Source organism: Montipora capricornis, chromosome 12 (genome assembly GCF_036669925.1).
Source record: "Montipora capricornis isolate CH-2021 chromosome 12, ASM3666992v2, whole genome shotgun sequence".
In the NCBI taxonomy this organism is placed as follows: Eukaryota; Metazoa; Cnidaria; class Anthozoa; order Scleractinia; family Acroporidae; genus Montipora; species Montipora capricornis.
The window spans coordinates 21,949,712-21,959,711 of NC_090894.1; the positions used below are offsets into that span (position 1 = coordinate 21,949,712).

Sequence of the window (10,000 nt, forward strand, 5' to 3'; positions counted from 1 at the left end):
GCATCAGGAGAGACATCGAGTAGGAAAAAGCACGAACGGCCTTGAAATCAAAACAATTAAAAGCGATCTTGAATAAAATAGTTTGCAACTTGTTGTAGTGTTTGCGTTGATATCACTGCGCCATTGACAGTTATTAACACTTAATTGTGTAATATCTCAGTACATCTAAGTGAGTGAATGTGACAGTGCCATGTAAAAATAAACAAATAATTACTTCATGGTTTGGTTCGTTTGTACGATTTTCATTTACGAGTTGTGAAGTATCACAAATTCACTTGCTATCGCTGGTTCGTTTTTGACTCTTCACAACTCGTGAATAAAAATCATATGCACTCACCAACCAGGAAAAAAAATTATATTTAGCACATGTTCGAGTTTCTTGCTGTGAGCTAAGACTTGTCTCTTCCTCTCCAACAGTTGAAGAAAGCTCTCGAGGAAGACACAGTACTACAGATTTGGAGGGGGCGAGTTTGAGTAGAGTTCTTTGTTCCCTTATTTTGTTGTAATGTTGAGACTGAATTAATAAGTGTACGAATACAGAAACCGATAAGATGACACCAAAGATTAAGAAGATGTGTTGAGATGTGACAGACAGAGCTTGAGGAGGGAAGGTATAAAGTACCCTTTTTAGGGGGGTTTAAGCTAGGTTGAGTGCACAATTCAACCTAGATAAAATGAGGATCGCGAATTTAACCTAGGTAAAACGGATTTTACCTGCAACACATACTGGTATACACGGGTACGGGTAGCCATTTTAGTTAACGGGCGGGGATTGGTAACGATTGCTTACAAAGATGGTGGGCTTGGCAGCAAGGTTGCTCTTTTTCTTCAGAAATAAGTTTACTCTTGGTTTACTGAATTGTTTAACAAAAGCTATCACATATATCCAAAATTCTTCCTCAGGAATGTTCTCTGTTTAGAAAGTACTCCGATGATGAAAACTTACTCTTTTCTCCATCGTGTCTTCTCTGTAGCTACTCGTAATTCTTCTACGGGTAAGATATGGCGTAGTCTCCTACGCAGCCGTTCTTTGTGTGGTCACGCAACGCTCCTCCCTACACAAACAAGATATGGCGCTACCCGTTACCCGAACACAGGGGTCTCTATTATCGTTCATGTTTTTCCTTAATTTTTATCTTTGTCTTTTTAATCAAGCCGGGACGCACACTACCGAGTATCCCCTAACCCGCTCTGTCCCATTTTTTTTTCCACGTCCCCATCTCACATGATATCGCTATTGCGAACTGAAATCCAGGTGATGGAAAATCTTGCTCAAGGCCTTTGAAGTTTAAGATGATTTGTTTTAAGTTAAAGAAAATTATCTTTCTTACTTCAATGAATCCGGCATTCTTTTATTAAGGCTAAGCAGCTACCTGGCAACATCACAAGATATGAACTAAACTACTTAAGTATATAGCAATTTTACAAACAGAAGTACGCGGTATTAACCATCATGCATTTAGTCACTACAAGGTTCTTTAAGTATTACAAAGAAAATCTTAAGCGACATTTTGGAAGCTTACCTGCTTACAAAGCTGGTGTAAGTTCCAAAGGTCTTCAACGATAAGGTTATTATAAGTAAAGTCAAGAAGGCATAACCATGTATGGCAATAAATTGTACAAATCATTATGTTTGATATTTCTACAAGTTAGCAGTCCAAAATCAAGAGAGTCCATCTTCGCAAACACAGGTGTACAAGATCCTAGACTTAACATTGTTCATACAATAAAATTACTTAATTTCTTTTTAAGATGACATGGTGCTGCACACGCAGTACTTTCCCTCTAAGTTACTAAACTAAACTGCTGACTTTGTCTACTCCTGAGCTTGTTCATTGATCAGAACATAACAACTGAATGCTCCAGATAATTAAGACATCAACCATGGTTGGCAATGCAAGGCAAAGCGAAGTCGCTCTCGAGCCCCGAGGGTTCACACTGCTGGAGCTTATCTCGGTTTCTGTAGCATAAAGCGACTGAGACTATTGCTATTCAGCCCTGGATGGGATATTTAACCGTAGCAGGCTCGTTTCCTGAGTGAGAAGAGACTATGCGGAGCAAAGTTTCCTGTCTTGGAAAACAGTAAGGCGACAGCGCTGAGCCTTCAACCAGTCTGGCACACTGACTAGGCCTCCAAGCACAGCTGGTCGCACAGGAGATGAAACACTTTTACTTCTTTCAAAAAATTTCTTTGGTTAAATCTGAAACTATTTACGTTTAATTATCTTAACATGTATATGAACTCAATGAAAGATTCTTGAACCTCCTTCATTACTTGTCTCAAGGCTATGCTCACAGCTATACTGTTGGTTTATGTTGTCGGCTAGCTGTGTATCAGTATAAGTTGCACACAGCGGGTTGGTGATCAGTTCACGTCAATCCTTGCTTAGGTTGTTATTCTTTGGAAGATTGCGATCTGTGTCATTCACAATGACCTTTTTTTCCGCAATCTGCCTCCACAACTTAATGTTGTCGTCAGTTGCACGTTCCTTTTAGTTTATAATACTACATGGTAAGGAATTCACAATTCAAGATTTAGAGTATACAAGACTTCAGCCCTTATCAGTTCTAGTCAAGGAAGACGCGAGTCATCGACAGACATCATTTCTAAGAACAGGCCAGTTTAATCTAGAGTTTTAACGATAAACAGTCTCAAAAACAGAATCTCGGGAGGGATAAATTAAAGGAATATGTCGTGACGAATTTCAAACCTTGAGACTTACGTAGAGGTAATCTTTTAACTTCTATTCCTGATAACGATTTTACGATCAAATAAGATACTCATATGTTGTAAGGTTACATTATTGAAGGACCTAACGTTATATATTTCTACATAAGAATGCCGTTGTCCGCGATAAATCTTCAGTTAATCCAGTTAAACTTCAAACAAGCCAGTCACAAATAAGTATCGAATGTCGCTCTCGGGTTTGCGAGATGATCCAGCTTCTTTCTTGAGACAAATGCCACTTTGTCAGCATCTTCTTCTTCAAGACCACCGTTGTCGTTTCCATCAAAGCCAAAGTTAACTGACCCTTCCGCTTGCTCATGAATAGCAGCAAGGTCAAAACTTACTGCTCCACTCTCATTTAACGTACTAGATACTGATGGCATGTCAATCTTACCAGTTTGCACTTGTTGTGTCAGCAAATTTTTCCCTGCTGTTCCTCTTATTTCGCTCTGGAGGTCATTCAGAGGCAAAAGCAACGCCAGAAAACACGAAACAGACCATTGTGGATTTTGACGCCACTCTTTGATAAAGCGGAAAATATGCGAGAAGTACTGGACTGAAAAAAGAAGAAAAGAAAGAAGTGAATACGTTTGTATAGTATCGCAACTGAACGAGAAGCCCAACAACGAAGCTTCGTACTGTGCAAAATACGTATTCGCTCGACTGTTTTTCCCGCGTGGTTGTAAATGCCCGGATGCTTTGTTCGCGCCACTGTATGTCAATCATAGAGCGGTTTTCAATTGAGTGTCGAAAGTAATTAGCGAATTACTTTGGTTTTGCATCTACTTCACTCGGTGATTGGTTCAAAGTTTTCGCGCCACTTTTTCAACCAATCAGAAGTGAAACCAAAACCAATTGTGGCTCGCGCGTGCACATTTTCCCGCCTTTTGTGTCGGCTACGAGTAATTACTTCGAGTTTTGATTGGTTTACTGGATTGTCTCCGTCCTTTTTGATTGGTTAAAGTAATTACTATGGTTTTGGTTTTACGACACTCATTTGAAAACCGCTCTATTGCAAGATCCTGAAGATCCTGTTTTAATATACCACAAGATGGAAAGTAATGAGCAAACTGATTTTACTGATGCCAAATCAGAAACTCGGACCTTCGTGGTTTCCTTTGGCTTTTCTTGAATGAACAACAAACCTCTTAACTATGTCACTATATTGCAACAATCAGCATTTTTATTATTATTTTTGATTCGTCAAATTTAACCATGGTGTGCACATCATTGGGCAAAGTAAATACTGCCGCTCCCCATTCTCTCGGAGATCAAAGTATGGAAACCATTACGGATCGATCTATAGCTAAAGAGAGTTATGGGGGCACTTCAAATATCAGTTTGTCTGTTCGTTTTCTGAAGAAAATTTGAATAAGGAATTGGGACCGCAAAGTACAAACCGATTCTGTGTCTTAATCGTAGCGTGGTATCTTTCAGATAAAGTGAAATGCTATATGTTTCTAGCTCACAGCCGCACACAATGATATCCAATTAAAAGCCAAGTCCCTTACTCTTTTTTATTTAATTTCAAACACGAACAAAATGCTTACCCACAAGCATTCCAATCACCAGAAAATTGGCTGCAAATACCAATGCCTTGAAAACGACATGTTCCATGTAATCGTATGTCTCCTGCAGGTTTTGTGCGCGCTCTGCTGGTACTTTACACACAGAACCTATTCCGAGGTTCACGAATGTGACAGCAAGGGTACAAAGCAGCAGGTTGTTCTCAGATTGATCTAATAGTGGCCGCCTGAAAGAAAATAACAGACCATAGAGACCCGACATAACACAAGCTAACCCAACAAAGGCTCTGTTCTCACTTCCTATCAGGATAATGCCTGAAGTTAATGTCACCTTTCGAGCTGTTTCAACAAGTTCCCAATACCATGACCGACTGTCGTAATTTGAGCATATAAACCGTAATCCTCTGACCATTTCAGGAACTGAATGCTGGGAATGTGTGGATTCATCGTCACCTCCGTCGCCATGTTTCTTCAATGACTTTTGGTCCTTCCACAGAATCACCAAGACAGCCAAAGGTAAAAACACGATGTACAAAATGTTGCAATATGCAACAATCACATATCGTCGAAATTGTGGGGTGGTACACTCGACAGTATAGTCAGCTTTTAGATACGTGTTGCAAAGTTTGAGTTCGTTGTCAATGCACAGTTCGTGACAAGCAAGGGGAAGAACATTTGCTGTCTTGGAGCAGGTGCTTAGATAGGTTACGTAAAGGAAAAAAAAGACTGTTCTGTAGACCAACTGCTTTGTTTCGGAAACTTTCTTCACTTTCTCCACTTGACTCTGGAATGTCTTTCTGCTCAATAAGACCTTTCTAATTCCATAAATAATGAATCCTAAAATGACGACTGAAGCATTGAAAACGAGCACAGTAAACAATCTTCCAAAAGCATCGACTTTTAGATCTGGAAAGAGACAGTGGATTGGGGCAATCTGGAAAAAATTTAGCTGTAACATCTCGGAATATTTTCCAATTTCCTCGAGAGATTCTGGCCATTCGACGAATGTAAAGGCGTCGAGAACTCCAAATGTTACCTGGTAGAAACCCATAACAATTTTAAGTTTTCCAACAATCATATCAACCAAGGAGCGACTTTGTTTGTTATTGGCTTGTTTCCTGCTTCTCCAAACCGCAACCGCAGTCATTATAATAGCTACTGCTGTCATGACGGAAAGCTGTGTTATCATCATTGCTTTTGAGGGGCACTTTCTGCATGTCTTCAACTGTTTGTAATATCCATGTTTACACACTTCACACAATGGTCCTTCATGTCCATCAGCACATGTGGCGTTTACATCTCCGTGACATGATTTCGTTCTTGGACATTTATGTGCTACAGGAAGACAGTCTTGGTACTCGACGACGGATTGCTTTCCAGCAGAAATATTCTTGCTTAACAAGTAGCTGAAGGATGCGAAATTTTTTCGGTTTGTATCGTTCACCCATTTCCACCAGAAACCCCGCACAAGCTTAACGGCATCCGTTTTGCAGTCTATTCCATCAAGATGCATGCCCTCAGCTGATGGGCACTCTGATGGATATTGAGTTTTCAATGGCTGGCAGTCGTCAAACATGTGCTTTCGAAAAAATCCTGGCAGACATTTACATCCCCGAAATCCAGCAAAATCACTTGTATTCGTCCCTAAGAAAAATCAGACAGCGTTTAATTTTGTTATCTTATCTTTTCTCTGGTGTCCGTAGGTAAACGCTTATTCCTCAGAGCATTAGCGAGCAGCAACACTATTCTCGACTTTCCTTGTGGGGCCAGGGCTCTATTTATATGCGTTCAACACTCGATCCGTTGAAATGTGACTTTCGTTCATTCGGTGGCGATGATTTTGAAGATGCAGTATAATAAGATCAGCGGCGGTAGTTGTTGAAATGTGCGTGCGCAGCCCACATGGTCCTATGTTCCTTCAATCTCGTTCCCAGAGCCTCCGTTACCCTTGTCCAGCAGAACGGGCGCGGGAGCGCTCTGGAATAATCCAAAACCGGAACCAGAAAACTCTGGTTCCGGTTAAATAACTGCGCGTGCGTGAGGGGAGACGGAAAAGAAATTTAACAGTGGAGTTCACCTTGCCATAACAACGCTTACTTTTTACCCGCGAGACAGTACACATGAGTATAAACACATCTCCTAATAAACTCGAAGCTTTTAAACTGCGGAGAATAAACAATAACGAAATACATTTTATCAATCAAAACAGATTTCAGCATCTGGTGTCCCGCAAGTGAAAATTACTGTATTTTCAAAAACAAAAACGTTACGGAAACTGGTAGGTTGTTAAAAGATTTATTTCTAGATCATCTTCAGCCTCGTGTAGATAAAAATCCAGATGAAAGCACGATTTTCGAGTTTAGACTTTGAAAATGGAAGGAAATGAAACCGTTTTTCAACAGCCAATCAAATATGGCCCTTTTTGGATTCCACTCTCTCTTTCCCGACCGCTGGTCAAGGGAACGACGACTCTGGGAACGGGATTGATGTTCCTTCAATAGTCGATCAGTGGTTAAGTCTTTATTGCTCTTTCATGTCGAATACAATTCTATTAATCGCTGGAACTAGTCATCAAGGTCACAAAGGATTTAGTGACATTTCCGGCGGAAGACAATGCTATTTTATGAGTTTTTCAACGCTGTTGTGTGCACAACAAATACAAAAGACAATTTTGATGAGATGTTAAAGCACCCAGAAGTGACTTCAAAAGAATTCACAATGGCTTGACCTTTTAGATGCTTAGATATCCTGATAATATACAGTTTTAAATATGTTATACAGCTTCAAAAATTTATTAGTGATTCACTGTGTTCTTGTTCTGTCAAAAAAAATGTTAATTTATAAGACAAACAAATCACAGATATGTGAAATTCTCGTCGTTAACTCATACCAATTTTCTAGTTCCTGTTACTTGTTGAACTCTAAAGAGCAGTACATTAACATAACCATATATATTTCGTTCTTTATATTGTTCACACAATGACCAAAATTCACAAGTAAAAAAAACATTAAAATACCGTGAACATCGCGGAGGCTATTTTTTTTTGCTGTCAGTGTTTCATTTTTCTTTGATTTACATGACAAATCGTTTTGCAATACTCTTTTTGAATGTATGGTTGTGCAAATAAAGCTTCTTGTCGTTGCTGTTGTATTTCGTTCGTCCCCTCGCAGCACTTACAGTCAAAAGAGCTCAAGTGTTCCTCAGAGGAGCGGATTAATGGGTTCATTATTGCAAATTTGATTTCAGGAATCATTTCAACAATCTGGTTTTCGGATGAAGCATGCAAAATTCAAACCAAGCCTCAGTTTAAAACTCGAATTTTGATTGGATTATTGCTCACTTCCGGTGCCAGGCCGGCGTGAGAATTTTTAAATTCATTTCTCTATCCAATCTTTAATTCGAAAACATAGTGTCTCAAGTTTGAGGATACTGATAAGATTACAGAATGGTTATGTTGCTATAGTGAAATGACAGTTGTTTGGCAGATTATGCAAATCAGTAAACCTGTGAAATTCCCACGCCGGCCTTGCACCGGAAGCCAGCAATATTCCAATCAAAATTCGAGTTTTCAACTGAGGCTTGATTGAATTTTGCATCATTCATCCGACGAACACATTATTCAAATGGTTACTGATATCAAATTTGCGATAATGAACTCATTAATCCGCTCGTCAGAGGAACGCTTGAGTTGTTTTGAATGTAACTTGCTATTATTTTTACATGAGCTCGGATTCCTTTGTTCTTTTAGGGGGGAATACATCACATAACCCCCAAATCAACTGTCTGAAAAGCTGGGTGCGGCTTTGATTGTTTGAAGGGAAGAGCGGGGCTAATGAACAGCTAATTTAAATGCGAGGGGATTATGTGTTAATATGCAAGGGGGATAAGTGACTTATCCCCCTTGCATACTAATACATAATCCCCTCGCATTTAAATTAGCTGCTCATGAAGAACAAATTTACAAATATTTATTTGGAAATATTAAATACGACGCTGCAATTACTAAAATTGAACTGAGCAGTGTATTCTTTTGGCGCACATTCGCAGATTTTCTTAGTCGGTGGTTCATCGCTTTCCACTGAGGCCCCCGAAAAATCAGTTGCTGATCCTTGCAAAACATCGGACACAATTTGCTTCTGCCCGTCGCTCACTCTTTGATAGGTGTGAAGTGATTTCACAGTACGATGTCCAGTACGTTCCATTATGAGCTTTTCAGGCACTCCTTTTTCTAGGCCAATCGTGCAAGTGGTGGCTCTCAGGGAATGATTTCTTTTGTAACCTTCTATTCCTGCAACTCTGCACATGTCTTGAACAACCTTTCTCAAGGTGTTTTTTCCAACTGGTGTTTTTGTGTACCACACTTCGTCGTCAGAGCTGAATTTTCTTTTAGGGGTCAAATATAAAGGACTGTCAGGCAAACTACTTTGAGTGATAAACAGTTCTGACTCTGAATCACTGAACATTGCTACCCTGTTCCTAGCATTCACTACGAACAAGACCAACAACTAATTCGAAATGCGACTTTAAAAAATTAACGTGATGAAAGTGTTGAAAAACAAAAGAAAGATGAACAATAGAGGAATTTTTCTTCAGTGTATTTTTGCATCCCTTGAGGAATCCTCGCCAATGTAAAAATAAGCCATTTATCGGCCTTCAGCTCGTGGTTATGCGCCCTCGGGCAACGCACGAGGGGAATAAATCACATAACCTCTCGCTTCAGGCCGATAACCCTTACTTAGCAACCCCCAGTTATAAAAGGTGGTTTGCAACCGATCTGTAGAGACACAGATAACAATGCTGTAATGTACAATTGCTGGTGGATGAACAAAAGGAGCTAATGAGAGATCTTTTGTTTTCGTCCACCATCATGGAGGCAATGACGTCACGTGAAAACCACCTATTGATTCATATTAACAAATCTAGGCCTATAATACAACCTCGTTCCCAGGGCCTCTCATCTTCCCGCCCTCTCTCGCTCCAGTGGGTGGGAAAATGAGAGACCCTGGGAACGAGGTTGGCCTATAATACTGTTTACATCTTTTACCGAAAAACCGAACTGAAAGCAACGTAAGTTCTAATAAACTGTTTTGGGACATTGCAAGATACCAATTTTCCCTTTCGTAAACAAGCGATGCCCTTTGGACGAGACTTTTCACTGTTATGTTTGTCGTTTGCAAATGAGGAAAAAAAATACTTAATCTAGTACTAGATTAGCAGCATATATCACTTAGAATTAAACAAAAACTAAGAAAAAACCTTAAAGAAAAAGAAGAAAAAATACAAAAAAGTTGATCGAACGACGTCGAACTCGGTTTAATGGCTTCTACACTACCGAAACAACGACTTCTAGTCGAAATATCTTTTTTCAATGCCGGCAAACCTTTCTTCTATTTATCCCACAAGAATTGTAAAGTATCTCCCACTTAATTGGATTAGGCCATCATGTTTAAGGGGCTTTTTGCAGAACTCCAACATTGATCATGATGTGTTCAGTTGAAAAGTAAGCGAAAAGGTAGCACCTTATTGGCTTCTTGATCATGTTTATAGAAAGCTAGTGAACCATTTCGAGAAGCATACAATAGAATATCTAAAATCACAACGACTTTATGTTAGATTGTTAGGTCCATAGTGATATTATGCCATCTATCAACGCCGCACTGATGCCTTGCTTTTTCTTTCCGGATACGCCTTCCGTCCACACGTATCCGGCGAATTCGCTCGCTAATCCAGAACTTTTTTAATACG

General features: G+C 39.7%; 1 protein-coding gene across 3 annotated transcripts in view; it reads right to left on the reverse strand.

Annotated features, from left to right (window-relative positions):
- Positions 1 to 1,331: 1,331 nt before the first annotated feature.
- LOC138026798 (uncharacterized) overlaps positions 1,332 to 10,000 on the reverse strand; it is a 43,625-nt gene continuing 34,956 nt past the window's right edge. For all 3 annotated transcript variants that reach the window (XM_068874250.1, XM_068874249.1, XM_068874251.1), the window contains 2 exons: positions 4,279 to 5,898; positions 1,332 to 3,284 (listed from right to left, as the gene is read on the reverse strand). In XM_068874250.1, coding sequence (XP_068730351.1) covers positions 2,896 to 3,284; positions 4,279 to 5,898 — 2,009 coding nt within the window. In that variant the 3' untranslated portion in view covers positions 1,332 to 2,895. The remainder of the gene's footprint in view (positions 3,285 to 4,278; positions 5,899 to 10,000) is intronic.